Source organism: Oreochromis aureus, linkage group 18, assembly GCF_013358895.1.
Source record: "Oreochromis aureus strain Israel breed Guangdong linkage group 18, ZZ_aureus, whole genome shotgun sequence".
Taxonomy (NCBI): Eukaryota; Metazoa; Chordata; class Actinopteri; order Cichliformes; family Cichlidae; genus Oreochromis; species Oreochromis aureus.
The window spans coordinates 17,478,369-17,496,754 of record NC_052959.1 but is presented as its reverse complement, the minus strand read 5'-3'; the positions used below and the strand labels follow the sequence as shown (position 1 = coordinate 17,496,754).

General features: G+C 39.6%; 2 protein-coding genes across 3 annotated transcripts; one reads left to right on the top strand and one right to left on the bottom strand.

The window, feature by feature from the left end:
* Window positions 1–916: 916 nt before the first annotated feature.
* Window positions 917–7,746, top strand: ripk1l (receptor (TNFRSF)-interacting serine-threonine kinase 1, like). Of its 2 annotated transcripts, none has more exons than XM_031737783.2 (11): window positions 917–1,035; window positions 1,315–1,477; window positions 2,450–2,606; window positions 2,751–2,888; window positions 2,970–3,201; window positions 3,314–3,463; window positions 4,234–4,310; window positions 4,474–4,549; window positions 4,704–5,300; window positions 5,432–5,497; window positions 7,124–7,746. In XM_031737783.2, the coding sequence occupies exons 2-11, from the start codon at window positions 1,317–1,319 to the stop codon at window positions 7,420–7,422; spliced, it is 1,953 nt and encodes a 650-aa protein (XP_031593643.1). In that variant the 5' UTR covers window positions 917–1,035; window positions 1,315–1,316; the 3' UTR covers window positions 7,423–7,746. The 2 variants fall into 2 exon arrangements, with proteins under 2 accessions (XP_031593643.1, XP_031593641.1); XM_031737781.2 differs by having other exon boundaries at window positions 5,432–5,581.
* Window positions 7,747–12,819: 5,073 nt separating this feature from the next.
* Window positions 12,820–18,166, bottom strand: opn7a (opsin 7, group member a). The gene is made up of 4 exons (XM_031737734.2): window positions 18,006–18,166; window positions 17,777–17,904; window positions 16,192–16,526; window positions 12,820–13,691 (listed from the first exon to the last, which is right to left on the bottom strand). The coding sequence occupies exons 1-4, from the start codon at window positions 18,164–18,166 to the stop codon at window positions 13,050–13,052; spliced, it is 1,266 nt and encodes a 421-aa protein (XP_031593594.2). The 3' UTR covers window positions 12,820–13,049.
* Between the last annotated feature and the right edge of the window lie 220 nt (window positions 18,167–18,386).

The following is an 18,386-nucleotide window of genomic DNA, read 5'->3' as shown; positions in this document are numbered from 1 at the left end:
TATGTGAATCTCCAAGCAGTCATAAGTAGGTGGAATTTAAGCTTGAATTCAGTAATTTCACTCACCAGTTTGTTTTTTGTCTTTTAATTGTTGGTAAGAGCACTCCATTTCTCATCAACTGCTATATAACCTGAAGGTTACCACCAATAAATGTAATTAACAGAAAAAAAGTAGAAGAAAAAAACTTGCAAGCCAATAAAATGGAGACAATATGAGCCAGGTAAATATGATACTGCTTTGATGTGGCTTTGGTGTGCAAAAGGAGGAATTTATAGTGTGGGCGTTCACAGATAGGCTGCCCAAAATGTAGGCCTACTTGTAGTACATCGCCCACATTGTCAGTGGCTACAATTCAGGTGGTTTCCCGCTCTAGTTTCGCATAAATGTTCAATTTATCAATGAACTTGGTTTTTTTTTCAGTCAGTGCGTCATTTTAATTACTCCATCATATTAACTTGTTTTTTGGGTTTTTTTGTTATTACTTTAAAAAACAGAAGCAAACAAACAAAAGAAAACGTCAAAGTCCTCATCTTAACTTAGCTTAGCTTACATCTTAATTTTTTAATTCGATGAGAACGTTTTTTTCCCTCTTATGACAGCTGCCGTTTAGATCCAGCTAGAACGATTCAACTGTGTCACCATCATGAAATATGAACAGGCCTCCCCTGCTAACAGTTTCACCACTAGGTGGCGCCAACGTCACACTCAATGATTTACAGCCATTGGCAGAAATTGCAGAATGTTGCTCAAAAAACAAAACAAAAAAACAATGTGAACACAATAGATAAGACAAGTAAACGCACAAAGATTTATAATTTTTTTATCCCGTATTTCTGCTTTGTGTTAAAGGCATCTCCGACAGTACATACCTGAATCTACTAGCAGCCCTGGATTGTTTCTGTCATCGATTTATAAGCCTGTTTGTAGTTTTTTTTTTCTTTTTATCTTGCGCGTTTCACTTTTGAAGTAGGTCGTCGAGGAAATCCCGGAAATAGAAATAAACTGCTTTACTTGGACTTTTCCAGCACATTTTCGGTAACTGTTTTGTTTGATACTGGAAGTGAATGGGGGTGTTCCCCCTACACTTTTGTTTCCCGAGTAATTAATTTAGTTATGGAAGTGAAGTCAGTTAAAGATGCCGACACTTTGGGATAGCCTGTGCTGTTAGCTGACCTCTGTGACAGTGTTGTGATTGTTACGGATGGTTGATTAGCCGATTCAGTCATTAACCTGTGTCCTGTGCGCTTTGTTACGGCTTTGTTTGAGCTGTAGGTTTTTTGGTTTTTCCGATGTGACACTGTGAATTCTTCCCAGGGATGGCCACCGCGCCTGAGTACTCACTTCACATGAGGTCGACGGATCTCATTATAAAAGAACCCCTGGATTACGGAGGTTTTGGAGAAGTTTACTTATGTTATCATGTGACGCTGGGACAGGTGGTGTTAAAGACTATGTACACTGGACGTCTACGCAACGAGTAAGTTGTTGTTGTAGTTGTTGTAATGTGTTACTGCATGTGCTACCCAAGGGTATTCCCCTTCGTCGAATGATAACTTGAATCATGTGTCCCGCGAAGTTTTCCACGCAACCAAGCGAGACACTTTTAGAGCGTGCAGAAAGTATAATAACACAAATGAATACACACGTATGTAAATGAATGTACTCGTTATTACGGTTGTCTATACCAAGGTAGTGTGCTGTGAAAAGGGACACTACCTTGGTATTAAGTCCAACCACTTCCTTTTTGCACAAGGAAATAGAGACAGGTTGATTCAGCTCAATGCCGATGAAGTCCAGCATCCGTTTTTTATATCCGCATATATGAATTAATTATTCTATTAATTATTGACTATTTAGTTGTTTAAAAGTTGTGAAGAATATCTGTTCACTTTTTATTTTTTGAAACAACATTTCAAATGTAGTGCGTTGTCCCCTTAACAGTCTGAATATAAATAAATACAAAATGTATTTATAATTGTATTTATGTATTTATAAATACAAAATATTAACAGTGATTATAAAAAAAATGTTGCTGATACTTTTACTTTGTTTGACCTGTCAGCTTATTGTTTGTATCTCAGATGCGCTGTGAGGCACATGCCAATCCAAAGTCTTGCCTCAGTACTTTCAATCAGCTCCACCAAATACCCATTTATTTTTTTTTACACATTTTTTAAAAATGTTGTCTTTATCTTAATCCTTATCAGTATAAAATGATATATTGTTTTTTGTAGCACTAGAAACAGAATCACTGCTCTGGCTTGTCTGTATGATTATAAATGGTAACAGAAAGACAGAATTAAAGACTATATTTCTTACTTATCTGTTACTGCACGCCCACACATGCATAAATATCAGAATTGGGTTATTGAAGTCGGTAAGAATATGCTCACATTGTCCCTTTTCCTATGCAAAAGCTTTCTCTTATTACATTTAACAAACTTTCCAGGGAGAGTAAAAAATCACTACTGGAGGAGGGAAAGATCATGGCGAGCCTGAACCACGAGCGAGTGGTCAAGTTGCTGGGTGTGATTATGGAGGATCGAGATTGCTCTCTTGTCATGGAACTCATCCCCAGAGGCAACCTACTGGACATGCTGGAGACTGTTAGTAGGCTTAAATCAATAAATACCTGTAATAAACACAGCTTTTGTGGTTTTCATCTATAGCGTGTAGCCTTAAAGAGTTCCACTTTTGTCAGTTTATCATGAACTGAAGCATTATTACACTATAATCTCTCTGTTCTTCAGGTCAGTGTGCCGATATCTATCAAGGGAAGAATCATCTTAGAGATTTTGGAGGGCATGATGTACCTCACAGAAAAGAATGTCATACACAAGGACATCAAGCCGGAAAACATCTTAGTGGACAAGGATTTTCACATCAAGGTACATTACACTCTCTGGGTCATGACACATGTAGGATTCTGTCTGCTGGCATTCACAGTCATGGTGAAGGATTTCTTGTAGATTGCAGATCTTGGTCTGGCCACCTGCCAAACGTGGAGTAAACTCACCAAGGAGGAATCTCGAAGGAAGAGCCGTATGAGGCAATCGACTGGTGTGAGAGGAGCTGGCACACTGAGCTACATGGCCCCGGAGCACCTGGAGAGTATTCATAATCCCTCCACTGAGAAGTCTGACGTGTACAGTTTTGCCATCGTGGTGTGGGTCATTCTCACAGGGGAAGAGCCATATGCAAGTGAGCTGTGATGTCATGACATGCCAAAGTTTGCCAAAGATTACCAGATGCAGCATATCCACTTACAGCATGTCATTGCAGCCATTTAAAGAAAGCATCTTTTTATGCCCAGATGCCAGGAGTGAAGACCAAATCAGCCAGTGTGTTCGTAACGGTGACCGACCGGCAGAGGATCTTATTCCAGGGGACACGCCTTCTGAAATAATTCAGCTCATGAAAAGATGCTGGGATCGCAATCCTCAGGAACGACCGACTTTTAAAGGTTTCCTTTTTGTGTATTTTAAGCAAAATAGCACTCATTGATGGAACCACGTACACTCATCAGCCATTTCATTAGGTACATTTCCCAGAAATTTTGGTCCATATCAACACGATAGGATCACACAGTTGCTGCAGATCTGTCAGCAGCACATCCAAGATGCAAATCTCCTGTTCCACCACATCCAACAAATGCTCTGTCTGACTGAGATCTGGCAGTTTGAGTGCAGTGAACTGTGTCTGTGGTCTTATGCTGCTCTAACACATCTGCCACAAGACTCGACTTGTTGCGCATTCAGATGAGATGCTCTTCTGTAATGAGTGGTTATGTGAATTACTCTTGCTGTTGAGTAATTGTTGCCTTCCTGTCAGCTCAAAGCAGTCTGCCCATTGTCCTCTGAGGTCTAGTATCAATAGTATACAATACAATAACAATATTTTCTCTTTTTTAGATCATGTTCTTATGTAAATCTTTGAGTTGGGCGGGTATGAAAATTCCCGTAGATCAGCAGTTTCTGAAATAAACAGACCAGCCGCTTTGGCACCACCAAACACACTAGATTTAAAGTCACTTAAATCATCCTGAGTCTGAACTTCAGCAGGTCATTTTGACCATGTCTACACATCTAAATGCATCGAGTTGCTTGTTGGTGTTCACGAGCAGTTGAATAGATGTAACTAATAAAATGGCCAGTGAGTGTATAAAGTGAATTTAACACTTTTGTTTAAGTTTTATTGAATCGCTTTTCTTTCCTCCTATTTAATGTCTCGCAGAGGCCTACAACATCTTCCGTCCTTTCTACATGGAAAACCTTGAACCACTTGTAGAGAAAGATTTACTTCACCTGAAGGTTGAATTAATGTTTTCTATATGTGATCATTTTTTTAAAATAATCACAGACATTAAGCAGTATTTTAATAAAAACAAATATTATAAATACAGTATAACATATTTTCCTAATGACAGTGTTATTAAAATGTAAGTTTTTTTAATTCTTTTATTTATTCTTGCAGAATTCATACGAAGGCCCAGAGGATCTTGTTGAAAAGATGAAGTCTTTATCAGTGACCCCTGAAAGTTTTTCAGGAGGTGAGTGTGCTCCGTAAACCCGGTCGTCAGAATAAACCACACTGTATATTTTCTGATGCCCTCCTTTGCATTCTGTGCTCCATTTAATGCTGTTTAGAAATCCTGAAAACATTTGAGCAGCTTTATTGTTTTACTGTCTCTCCTCAACTTGTAGATTGCCCCGCTCCGTTGATAAGTTCAGACAGAAGCGTGTCCGTGCCAGTTGAAGCCAGTATCGAGGATCTGCACGGCAACCAATATGAACAATGTGCAGGGCATCTTCAGACAGATGCTAAGGCAAGTAACAGCCCTTCAGAGTTGCAGGAGAAGCTCGATCGGGAGCTTCAGTACCACAAACACGGCAGTTATAACTGTGAGAACCACTCCGATGCTGGCAACTCCTTCCATACCGCAAATCCTTTCCTGCAAAGCAACGTCAGCATTTCGGATTACTCTGCACGGCAACCAGAGCAAGAAAAATCTTCTGTACTTTCCTGGACAAAAGCTGAGCCGTTGCAGCCCACAAACCAGGAAGAGCCTTGGTATCGTCTCCCTGCAGGTGCCTTTGAGACCTCTTCCACATCTACTCCATTCCACTTACCTATGTCTTCGAGCACACCCTCTCTGTCAGCGTTTAACCAGCAACATCCCCACTCCCACTTGGACCGGCAGCAGTCCTGGCCAACTTACCCAGTGTCTGATACGTCTGCCCCTGACCTCACCTCTGGACATCTTTTGACCACTTCAAAGAGTTGCCAGATGCACGATCAGGGTACTATTAAAACATAAGTGTTTGAAGAAATTCTAAATCTAATCCCTGAGGGGTGTTCGCAGCTTTTTGTGTTATCTCCTTGTTTTTGGATCAGTTTTGTTTATGTGTGTTTGTTTTTGTTTTCTGACCAGGATCCCTTTACATTCAGAACGCCAGCGGGATTCAGATTGGAAGCAACAACACAATGAGCATCAGAGGTTATGACCCCTCTCTTAGCTTGTCATCTGTATCTGCTAACAGCTCAACTAACTCTCCCATCAAAGAAGGCATTCAGAAATATGGTAAACCATAACATTTCTGTCTGTTTATGAACTTTTCATGGACTGAAGATCACAAATGCACTTTTAATTTACTAGAGCTGTAGTTGAACACATTGTTGTTGTGATTTTGATTTTTATTGGATCATCTTCCCAAACCCCAGAGATATGTAGTTTTCGGTCACATATGACCATTAGAAACCCATAAGCTTTAATTTGCCCTTCTAAGTTTTTCTGTGGGCAAAGAAATATTTTTGCATATAGTATTACAGTGTTGTGCAAAAGTCTTCAACCAGTCTTCATTTCTTTATGGTTTGCTAGAGAAAAATGGTAAATAGGTGCAGAAATGTATTGAAACGTGCAAACATCAAAGGAAATACAGTATATAAGGTACAGTACAAGGTCAGTATTTGGTATTACCATCTTTATTCTTCTGACTGAGCTCTTTTAGGGAAACTTTCTTTCAGTAGTCTTCAGGAGTAGTTCTCCAGGGTTCTCGAAGGACATTCAAAGCTCTTCTTTGGATGTTTACTGCCTTTTCTTCTGTTCTCAAGATGATCCTACACTGCCTTAGTCCATGACAGTGTTTTTCTATCCAGGTAGGCCTATGCTGCAGTAATGCAGTGTTTGGGGTCATTGTCATGCTGAAAAATCAGGCTGTTGCAAATTAAGCTGTTGCTTTCCAGATGGTGTTGAATGGCAGATCAAAATCTGATGGTACTTGTTCTAAAACTTTCACATTTTAATTCATCACTCCATTAGAGTGTTGCCATTGGTTTTCAGTCAGTTCTTGTGTAATTTGGAATACCTCGGCCTCATCTTCTGGTTTCCCTTCATTGAGAATGGCTCTAATATATCTCCCAGGTCCTGTGTCAGGCCTCTACTTCAGGTCTATTTCTTAAGATACTGTTCAGACACTTTTTAAGGTGTACCACTTCATATTTTGGCCTCCACTTGCCCGGTGTCCTCAAATTACACTGAACATAACGCCAAGATATGCCAAAGTTTTAGAGAATAGGTCTTTAGGAAACATCTTTTTGTGCAAAAATACTGTTTGTTGGCATTTTTCATCAATTCAACTAGAAAAAATTTGAAAAAATAAGTTTTTGGAACAGACTGCTAGTAACAAAGAGCCTAGAGATAAAATTTGAAATAAGCTATGTGGAGACACAACACTGGTTCATTCCTTGAGTTATGCATTTAAAGAAAAAAGATTCCTCTGAAAACGGTCAGGTACAAGGAATGCACTGAAAATCTGAAAAAGCAGCCAGTATCCAAAGAAAAACTTTGAAAGACTGCCAGAAAGCCTGGAAAACTATTGATCAAGACCACTTTTTAAAAATTACAGGAAAGTCTGGCTCCTTGGAAGCAAAATACAAATAAAAGAGTGGTGGCTCAAGACTTTTGCACAGTACTGTATTCACCAAAATGCATTTTGTGTGTCCTTGAGTTCTAACAAACATATTGCATTTCCTTCCTCATGAAACTTTTCTTTCTTTTCCTGGATGCAGCATATCCTGTTGCTGCTGGCACCTCTGTAATATATCTATCTTGTGTTTCCGTTAGAGGACCATGCTGTGACGGAGGAGCACCTGGACGTGCTGAGAGAAAACATCGGGACCAAGTGGAAGCGCTGTGCGCGACGTTTGGGTCTGACCAATGTGGATATAGAGACCATAGAGCATGACTGCTATCGTGATGGTCTGCCAGAAATGGTGCACCAGATGCTGGAACGCTGGAAAATGAAGGAGGGCTGTATTGGGTGTACAGTTGGGAAGCTTTGCCGAGCTCTAGACGGAAACATAAAGGTAGATGTCATCCAGAAAATACTGGACATCTGCAATTCGTCTTCCTCACTGGGATAAAACTTACAGCAACTGACGTGTCTCATTCTCTCTGAATGATTTATCATCTACGGTGGCCACAATTATAAACTCTGCTAATGGCTCTGAGCCTGAAGGATCACTTTAGTAGAGGTGGACACACTGAAAACTTATCACCTCATCTGAAATACATTTTTCTGCTTTTCAAAAATGATAAACATAGAGCTTAATGTCAGTCGTTACTAGGGATGGGTACCGGTGTGTTCTGACATAAACGGTAGTAACCAGACCGAAAAGCAGCGCACATTTCGGTGCTTTATTTCGGTGCTTTTTTTTCCTGAGCCAATTCTAGCCAATCATTTTACGTTTCCGAGGATAGTAGGCGGGGCCAGGTACGTACGTTCTTTTAAAGCAGAGCTACAGATTAAAAATGCCCAAGGTGAAGCGGTCAAAAGTCTGGCTGTACTTCACAGCAAAAGATGCAAACCCAGCAGCCTGCAACAAGTGCTTTAAGCTGATACTGTGATACTGTCAAAGGAGGTAACACCTCAAATCTGATGAAACACCTGGCGGCGCATAGCGTTTTTTTTTTTAAAGCCGAGAAATGCGCCGTGTTTGATAGCTTGCTGCGAGACCTCACACCGTGCACATCCACTGCGGGTGTGGTGCCTGTTATCGGACCCGGAGTTAGCAACATCCCCCAAAAACCCGAAGAGTAGAGTCCTGGCCCCTAGCCCTGCCAGTGTAGCAGAAATGATGACGGATGATGATGGCAGCAGCAGCCGTTCTCCTCTGCGTGAGTAGCTTCATGTTGTTCGTGTGTAATTAACGTTGAGTAGGCTAACCACATTATTACATTAATGCATGTAAGGTGAACTAGCAAACACCGTCGGAGTTACATGCAGCTGTCTTGTTTGATGGCAGATACTCCCTTCACCCTGGCCAAAAAGGCTAAAATGACCAAAGAAAAAGTGGAAAACAGTTAAACATGAGAGGTTTTTGGACAAAGTTTGTGTTTTTTCCATTGTTTAAGCACTGCTTCCAGCCAAGAGTGATACCATATATGCCCTATAGCTGCAGAAAAGGCTAACATTGTTATCTTTTTACAAAAAAACAGCTAAACATGAGAGGTTTTTGGACCAATTTTGTGTTCTCCATTCTTTAAGCACCGGTTTGAGCACCGTTTAAGCACCCGCACCGTTTCAAAAGTACCAGTTTGGCACCGGTATCGGATAAAACCTAAACGATACCCATCCCTAGTCGTTACATTAGGAAATAGTCTTTGACAAGTTACTAAACACTGTTTCGATGAAACTGAATGCCTTTGTGATGGTGATAAGATCCAATTGCATTTTTAAATGGCTATAGCTTCACCTGCCAAGAAGATATTAACTTGGTCGGGTTCATGAAATTTCAATATTGTGGATTTTTGCATTGCTCTATATGTTGACAAGGCTCTAAATATTCATTTCAGGCTAAGGTTTAAATTTGAATATGAACTGTTTTGAGGTTGTTGGGTTTTGGTTGGTATGAAGAAGCCAGTCGGTTTGTGCACATTAACAGAATAATGAATTCATGTACAGGGACTGTCAAATGGTGTGTGGTAAACATTTATTCCAGTCCAACACAAACATAATGACTACAATCACAGAACAGGTAAGGTCAATGAGCCTGTGACAAGCTGAAAACATCAGCAGTCATAAGGAACAATGAAATGCAATTGAAAACGCGTGCTGTCACGAGTAAGCCAAACTGCTACCATTAATCTAATGACGGTAAAGCAAAAGTATGTGTGGGTTGGTGATTAAATTCTTTTAATATTAATGAAGTGATTCATTCAACCATAATAAGCATTGTGGATTGAAACGTTATTTTCCCTCCGTCAGAATTATAGCATCTTTGCCAAAGACAGAGAGAAGTGTGTCTGCCTAGTTAGAGACAGTATTGAGGGTTTGCATGTCAAATCTCTTTCTTCATCTTCATACAAACTACATTTCAGCATTACAAAAGAACTTCGTGCATGTATGAAAAGTCCTTATATTCACACGTTTCCAAAGCGTAATGTAGTTTTACTTCCAGAATAAACTGTGTATGTGTGTTTCAACGCGACAGTGTGACCTTCAAAAAATCTTGGTTTTTTACATTTTGCACTAATCAATTAAAAACCTCCTTTTTTTTCAAACTTTGAATAATGTTTTAGTTTAGCAGATTCTTCATCATATTCATTACAGCTGTTATCCTCTGACAAATATGTTGATGAAGTTAGTTACTGATAACTAGTCCCGAGCGGTCACTATATCATATGTTTAAAAACAGCAACAGGCTTTAATTTTTAAGTGTGTCATTCTCCAGTGCAGTACTGTGCAAAATTCTTGAGCCACTCTTCATATTGTGCGTCAAAAGAGCCAGACGTTCATGTAATTTTTTAAAATTTGTCCTGAGCTAAAGTTCTCTGGGCTTTCGGAAAGTCTTATTTTGTGTTTCTTTTGCCACGGGCTACTTTTCACTCATTTTCAGTCCAGTCATTGTACCTGACCACTTTCAGAGGAATGTTTTTCTTGTTTTTTAAGTCACCTGACGCTGCAGAATGAATAATTCAAGCATAAGAAATGCACCTAACACAAGGGACGAGCAAGTGTTGTGTCTACACATAACAGACACCCTAGGAAAGAAACTATTTTTAGTTGTATCTTTAGGCACATGTGTGTTTTTTACTAGCAGCAAAAACAAATTTTTGTTTTTCACATTTTATCTGGATCTGTGAAAAAGACCAAAGATAAAGCAGTTAGACAGGCATAAAATAGTTTTTTGCACCAACGAGGGGATTTCCAAAGAGCAGTTAGCTGAAAACTTATAATATCTCGGTATGATGTGGCATCTGTCCTTAAAAAAATATGAGCAAACTGGATAAATGGAGGATAAACACTGAAGTGGCACGCCTAAAAAATATACATTTACAGCAGATGAATGGGGACAAAAAGGCTGAGGTATGACAAAAATGCAAGAACTGGGTTGAAAATCAGTGGCTCCAAATTTAAAATTTGTGGCTCAAATCAATATGTACCAAGTGAGATGTTTTACAGATGTTTACAGCAATCTATCTCAGTCATGGTTTTAAGACCATTAGAATTGTATAAACTCTGTTTTTGCCTCCTATACTGTATTTCCATGTTTGCACATTTCAGTAAATCGCTCTACACTGTTCTCTTGTTTCTAGCAAAATGTAAAGAATTGAGGGGTGGCTTGAGACTTTTGCACAACACTTTATGTCACAGAAAAACACATTTTCCTTCCAAGTAAATGTTGTGTACCGCAGTGTGTGTTTATTTTTCCGTCAGCTTATGCTAAAACTACCCGGATACATGGTGAGATGTGAAACACATGTCACTTTCTTAACAATAAAAAATTGTGAGTCAAAGCATTGGACCTGAGTGATCTCTGAATGAACTGAGCAATCCAGACTATAAAAAGCTAAAAGAAATTCAAACTCATGTTTTGATGGACTTTCTAATGAATTACTGACATTGTGCTAGTGTACTTTTACGACATCAGTCCCTGAAGTCGATGGTTTAGTGATAACGCTCTGAGCTACAAATGCACATATACATACTTATATTACATATAAATGCAGGTTTAGTTTCAGATTTGAAGATGTTTAAATAGTACTCTCAGGGTCCGTAGACTATCTGATTATGTACTTATGTACACGGGTCATAAAAAAGAAACATATATGGGAGGGAGCAAAAAAAACCCAACAACAATATTTTATTTAGATGAAGTTGTTGTAGATTCTTTGGATGACCTCATGTAAAGGAACATCAGCTATGAATCTAAAAACGAAGCTTTATGTAAATGGTCTGTTTGGTCCTGGGTAACTGTCCAGATTCAGATTCATATTAATTTTACAGAACAGATTCAACCACATCCCAACGGTGCTCTACTGGATTGGGATCTGGTGATTATGGAGGTCATTTGAATACAGTGAATTCACTGTCATGTTCAAGAAACCAGCTTGAGATGATCTGGGCTTTTTAACATGGTGCATTATCCTGCTGGATGCAGCCATCAGGAGATGGGTTCACTCTGCTCATAGATGGATGCACAGGTTTCCATTTTTTAATTTAGGTAAGTGAATTGTAGCCTTTTTCCTGTTCTTAGCTGAAGTGACACACAGTATGATAAGCCCATCTGCTTCAGTGTTCAGAGATTCTCTTCTGCATACCTTGGTTGTAACAAGAGGTTATTTAAGTCACTGTTGCCATAATGTCAGCTCATAGCAGACTGGCTATTCTCCTCTGACAAGGCCTTTTTTCACCAGAGGACTGCGACTCACTGGATCTTTTCTCTTTTTCAGACCATTCTCTGTAAACCCTACAGATGGCACCCATCTCTACCATGACACAGTTAAATCACCTGTCTCTCCTATTCTCAAGCTCAGTTTAAACTTCAGCAGGTTATCTTGACCATGTATTGAATAGCTGCCATGTAACTGGCTTATTGGGTATTTGCATGACAAAGCAGTTGAATACATATACACCTAATGAAGTGGCTCATGAGTATATACAAGTAAAAAAAATATTGTTGCATAAAATATTTTGAGTATTGAGTATTCTCTACTCAGACTGATTTGAAGTTTGTGTTATTGAGATAGACTGTACAATAACTTAAAAACAGTATTCTGCACAAATATTTCATTTTCTAGATCACATACATAGATAGTTCACAAAGCACCATCCACTATTATAGTACCTGCAAGTGGTCAGTGTAAACACTGTTTGTAATGTTACAGTAAAGGAAGTGCTGACTCTCAGTTTCTATCTATACACAGGGGTGTGCTGCTGTGATAAATAATCAAAGGAAAAACAATTACCTTGCAAATCACAGAATACCTTTTATACACAAAGCCATGATTATAAATAGCTTAACTCAATATTGCTATGGGATAACGATATGTAATACATTCATAATAAATGCTTCCCAAACATACTAAAGTAGTATGTTGGACGTGTCATACATACTGAATTTCCAAAGGTCAAACTAAAGTTTTTCTTCTACCTGGAACAAATGACTAATATTTTAATAGTAAAAGGCTGACAGCTATTTGCATAGCACTTCTCTTAGAGTGCATAATTTCACCTTTAACTGGAGAGCACTGTTAGCCAGAGGAATAGTCAAATATGAACACCAAATTCTAGAGATGTAAAGCCTAGAAAATAGAAATGAATTAATGAGGATTTTAAACATTTACAGAGACATTCCACTTGTATTACCTAGCCAATGTGGAATCGAAATGTAGGTGTGTTTTTTCCATCAGTGCTTGGAGGAGTGTTTGAGGTGGAGGAATATTTTAATGCATTTTACATATTTAGCTGCACTGAAACCCAGAGCAACACCTAAAAAGTGCATCGCTATTGACCGAATACCTTCAAAGTATCTGAAACTAATACATTTCCCTGGGAAGTTATTTCAGTTGGTGGAAACCCCCCAAGTAAAGTCATCTGGGCCATGCAGCTTGGCACATTTTTCATGAATAGGAAGAGAAGTTAAAGAAGCATAAATAAATAAATAAATATATGACATGGTTGTTGCTCAAACACTTCAGGTATATATCATTAATGCCTGAAAATATTGATACAGTTTGTGAATATGCTCAGAAATATAAACAAATATCAGGGCCAGGCCACCTTTGCATGCCTCTGAACCATCTCCAAATTGATACAGAAATTATCCGTTTCTAAAGTTCTTTTCCCCCATGAGGTGGCTATAAGGGATTTCTCTTTTCGGCACTCACTTTTTGCGTCCTGCACATGCGTTAGAGGAACTGGAATGCCTCGATCCTGTGATAACTCTCCACTGGCAGCTGGCTTAGTGACACCAAATATTTGAGGGCTGTGTTTGAAGCACTCAAACACATCCTTGCCCTTCTCACAGCTCTGACCCTTTAATGTCACTATTGGTGGTTGAGCAGGGGAGTTGGATGAAGCAAAGTGAATGGTCTGTCTTTGGACTGCACGAAGTCTGACCCTGATCTTTGGCTTTAAGCAGCACTTTACTTGGCACTGGCTGCAGATGCAGCCCTTCATAGAGACCTGGCATAGTGCACCCAGATCGCTGCATACCATCCTGCGGAAGTTTGGTCTTAGCATCAGGTAGATGATCGGGTTGTAGATGGTAGAGGACTTTGCAAACATGGCTGGCATGGCAAATGCCATGGGAGGGATGTTTTCGACGTGTCCAAAGGCAGCCCACATGGATACCACAGCATATGGACTCCATGCCGCAAAGAAACCAATGCAGACAGCCACACTCAGCTAGCAGGAGAAAGAACAAGAACAGAAAGTGTAATTCAACATTTCTTTTCACCAAATCCCAATAAAAAAAACAAAAAAACAAACACGACTGTAACACTTGTCAACTTTCCCAACTATGTGAAAAACCTCACCTTATGTCAGACTACTGAATGAAGAAATCACTTAAATACAGGTTGTATCACTTAAATATAATATGTGGGACAAAGTGAAGCAGGCTCAAAGATCCTGAAAGGGTTACAAAGTTCATGATTTAACAATTAGAAAGAGACTGGGCAGAAATGGCATCAATGGGATAGTTCCAAGTTTAAAACCACTACTGACCAAAAGAACAGAAAGACTCGTCTCATATTTGCCAACAAACATCTCGTTGGTCCCCAAGACTTTAGGGAAAACTGGACTGTGGGTTGATGAGACAAAAGCTAAGCTTTCTTGAAGGTTTGAGTCTCATTACTGCATAAGAGTAACACAACATGTCAGAAAAGGAAGATAATAACAACAATAAAATTTGGTGGTGGTAGTGTGACGGTCTGTGGCTGTTTTCCTGGACCTGGATGACATGTTGAAATAGATGGAACCATGAATTCTACTCTATACCAGAAAATCATGAAGGAGAATGTCCAGCCATCTTAAGCAAACTTAGCTTGTGCAGCAGGACATTGATCCAAAACAGCAAGTCCACCTCTGAAGGTTTTGGAGTGGCCTAGTCAATGTCAGACTTGGACCCTTTAGCATGACCTTAAGCAGGCTGTTCATGCTTGAAATCCCTCCTGAATTAAAACAGTTTTGCAAAGAAGATTGCTTCACAGCGATGCCAAAAGGCTCATTGCTGACAAGGGTGGCACAGATACACATGACAAGGTACATTTGGATAGCTTTCTTCCTTTAATAAATGAAACCATTCATTTAAAAAACAGCATTTTGTATTTTTTCTGTATTAAAACCTGGTTGATGATCTAGAACATCTAAGTGTCATGGTCCTGGGTCTCTTGGCCCAGTGTTTTGAGTATTCGTACATTTTTGATAATTCTGTGTTATTTTTGAGTTCTCTTGTATCCTATGGTTCCTATGTTATTCTGTACAGTATGGTTTATTAGATTTCCCCTCGCGTATTTAGCCCCTGTGTCTCCCTCTGTGTATCTGAGTTCTTGTGCCTTGTTTCCCCTCCTTGTGTTTTATTCCATGTTTCCCCAGCCCGTCGTGTCTGCGCTCTCCCTCGTGCTCCTCAGTGTTCTCTCTCCCCCTCCAGTCTGCGTCTCTGTGTACTTCCTGTTTTACTTTGATAGTCTCCTGTCAGTGTACATCATGTTGTATTTGCTCTTGCCCTGTCTTGTTATGATTATCAGTGTCAGCTGTGTTCCCCGTGTTCGCCCTCGCCCCTCGTTATCCTTCTGTGTATGTCCGCGTCTCCCTCAGTTCCGTGTCGCATCCTCCCTCATGGTTGTGTGTAATTCTCTGTGTGTTTCCCGAGTGTTTAGCTAACTAGTTCTTCTCAGTTTAGTTTTGTATTGTTTATTTCCCCTTTCTGTAAATAAAGCAGTTTTTTGAGTTACATCCCATTTCCGTGAGTCTGCTTCTGGGTCCTCTCCTGCCTGCACACTAAGTATGACAAATATAATATTTTAAAAAACCCCTACAAAATCATGAAGAGAGCAAATACTATTTCACAGCACTGGAAACAAACAGCTATTTGTTGTAAAGACAAATCTGAATAATGGTGTCCTTGGAAGAAAATGAAGACACACTTTTACATTTTGAGATTTTCTCCAATGTGTTTTGTTAGCCTGTGCAATCACTTTGAAACTGCTGGCCCTCCCTGTATTTAATTTTGTGCTTTTGACACCCCCTGCCATTCTCTCCAGACTGACGGGAAAAAAAAATTTAAGAAAAAAGCTGGGTGAGGAGATCTATACCCCCACATGAACAGTTTGTATTTAAAAGAGAACATGCAGACGCCACAAAGATTTAAAAAGCATTCTCACTCCTCATGATGAGTTTTTTTTTTAATGAATCTCAGATGTTCTTACAGAGAAGAGAATATGATGGTTAATCAACAAAGGCAGCAGTATCCATCACAGTGAAACCAGAACTTCTCTCTTAATGAGAAACTGCATCATGAGGAGGATATATTGAGGTCACTGTCAATTTCTACAACAAATCGAGGCAAGGAACTCTAAACAGGACTCTTCTCTCTAAGGCAGTGGTTTTATAAACTACCCATAAACCCCGGCCTTTCCACCAATAACTGGGTGGTCACACTATGCAAGTTTTTTTGTCTTCCTGCACTTTAATTTAAAGCTGAAAGTGCAGGTGAAAAAAACTGCAGGTATGAATAAACTGACTAAAACTTTAATTTTTTACTTATTACTTAGTGATTGGCGAGTACTGTATAATTAATTCAATATAACATATTTAAACACATAAACACACATGTAGCATATTATGGGGACAACATGGTGAAGGAGTCCACAGAAGTGTTTAAGTGAAGTTTACCTTAACCCACCTTAACAATAACTATCTGGATGCTGCTCATGTGAGTCGGCCTCAACGCATGTTGCTCCATAGTTCTGCGAGATGCATGCACTGCGAGCAGGATTCCTGTGTAGGATGCTAAAATAGCACAGCATGGAAGGATGTAGCAGAAGATGAACAGTGCCACAGTGTAAGATCGTGCTGTGCTGAGTTGATTGGACAGGCGCCAGTCAATGCAACAGGCAGTGCCGTAAGGCTCTGGTCCATACTCCCCCCAGTGGGCCAGTGGGGAGCATGCAAACAGCAGGGCGTAGACCCAAGCGCAGGCAATAAGCAGACGGCCGTGAACAGAGTTAAACCTGTTTCCTGTAAAAACAGACTGTGTTAATATTTTATGATATGAAGGTGAATGTGAGTTATTATTTATTGCACTGACACACAACTGCATATATGCTTATATTCCATAATCTAGTTCATATACAGCATAGTGCTGAAGAACTGCATCTGAATTCACAAGTGTTTAGCTTTTCCCAATGGTGTTTTTATTATGTTGTATTCCTTTGCATTCTGCAACTGGCAGAAAGTGATGGGACTACTGTTAAAAGATAACATAAGGCAACCTGAAAGAGTTCAAATTTTTGCGATTTCTACACAGGCTTGTAAGCCAGTCTCCGTCCTTCATTATGAACAGAGATGGGGCAATCATGGCAAACAAAGAGCAGACTATTAAGTCAAAGAAATCCTGCATAAACTGAACCATGTAATAACCTTGTTAACTAAGGGACTCTACTCAAATCCATGCCTTCAAATCTTAGTAAACAAAGTCGCTGAAAGAGCACCTCACGGGAATGCCAGTTCTCCTTCAGGAGGCTAATTATGGCTATTCTCCTTCATTGGCAATGACTTGTTTCTTAAGAAGTGAAAATGGTTAAACATTTTTCAGAGAGAGCTCAGTCCCCAAAGAAGGCTCTGTGCATATCCACAGCATTTTACAGGTCTTTTTTTATTTTAGTTTGGTGATAAGTAGGCTGTACCAGTTTCACTGGAGTAGTAAAAGTACATTGGGTAATTATACAGACTGCTAATTTCCACACGAGCTCAGGTAGAACATAAAGAGGTTAGGCGACTCATTAAGCTGCAGCAGAAGACAAAAGATGAGCCCTCTAAAGCAATCTAAGTTCATTAAATGACGAGTGATGTTACGTCAGCCTTATATACTACACAGATATTATGTCCGTCAGGGACCGAAAATAAAATAAGCACTTATTTAAATATGCAAGGTTAGATATTACAAGTTTAAAGCAATTAATGTGAATATGTCCATTTGTAGGCTCATACTTTAAAATTACTTTTGTCCCAGCAACTAAATTGTCCTACTTTTTTTTAAGGCACTGAAAGAAATTCACTTTTCTGGGACGGGAACCAAATAGAAAACCCAGTTGCACAGTGTTAACCATCATCACAAGCAGTACTTATTGAGCGCAGCCCTTTGACTTGTCACTTAACAAAGAAAAGCTAATGTGCAGTGCTTTACAGAGGGCTCATTTCTTTCCACAGATAAATCAACAATCAGCCACTTGGGGATCTGAGCAAAAACAGCCTCTTTGAAGACTTACCGTAGAGCGGATAACATACTTTCACAAAGCACACCATGCTTAGCAGGGTGAGAGTGGTCAGACTGCAGATGCCAAACAACATGCCACAAAATGCGTATACGGAGCACACTGTTTTCCCATACAGCCACCTGTGTGGGAGGGCAAGGGGGCGTGAGAAAGAGGACAGCTCAAAGCAAAGACATAGCTCAAAGATCAATGATTGAGAAGGAGTAGGCGCCAAGTTTTGTACCTGTGATAGAAACTTGAAGTTATCGCCATGGGGTAGAGGGACAGAGTCAGGCCCAAGTCACTGACAGCAAGGTTGATAATGAAGTACTCAGCAGGTTTCAGGACGTTCTTTTTCTTGTAAGAGATGTACAACAGTGTGCTGTTGCCAAATAGTGAACACATTCCTGCAAAAATAAATCAGAACAAAAACCCTGAATGTGAATCAAATACTGATGGGATGGTGACAATGGGAGGGATTTTGTTTTGGCTTTTCAGAAATTGCCTCATCAAATTCTCTGTCCGTTTAAAACAAGACAAACATATTATAATAAACCTGGTGTGGTCTTCTGCTTCTGTAGCCTATCTGCTTCAAGGTTCAACATGCCGTGTATTCTCCATAAAC

What these genes read in the sequence shown, in the direction of transcription:
- opn7a (XM_031737734.2), bottom strand. Translation starts at nt 18,166, where the DNA reads ATGTGTTCACTATTTGGCAACAGCACACTGTTGTACATCTCTTACAAG. An exon ending in AGTATGTTATCCGCTCTACG is followed by an intron (nt 16,527 to 17,776) that starts GTAAGTCTTCAA and finishes CTGTTTTTACAG; the next exon opens with GAAACAGGTTTAACTCTGTT. An exon ending in TCCAGATAGTTATTGTTAAG is followed by an intron (nt 13,692 to 16,191) that starts GTGGGTTAAGGT and finishes TTCTCCTGCTAG; the next exon opens with CTGAGTGTGGCTGTCTGCAT.
- ripk1l (XM_031737781.2), top strand. Translation starts at nt 1,317, where the DNA reads ATGGCCACCGCGCCTGAGTACTCACTTCACATGAGGTCGACGGATCTC. An exon ending in GGAACGACCGACTTTTAAAG is followed by an intron (nt 3,464 to 4,233) that starts GTTTCCTTTTTG and finishes AATGTCTCGCAG; the next exon opens with AGGCCTACAACATCTTCCGT. An exon ending in AGAAGGCATTCAGAAATATG is followed by an intron (nt 5,582 to 7,123) that starts GTAAACCATAAC and finishes TGTTTCCGTTAG; the next exon opens with AGGACCATGCTGTGACGGAG.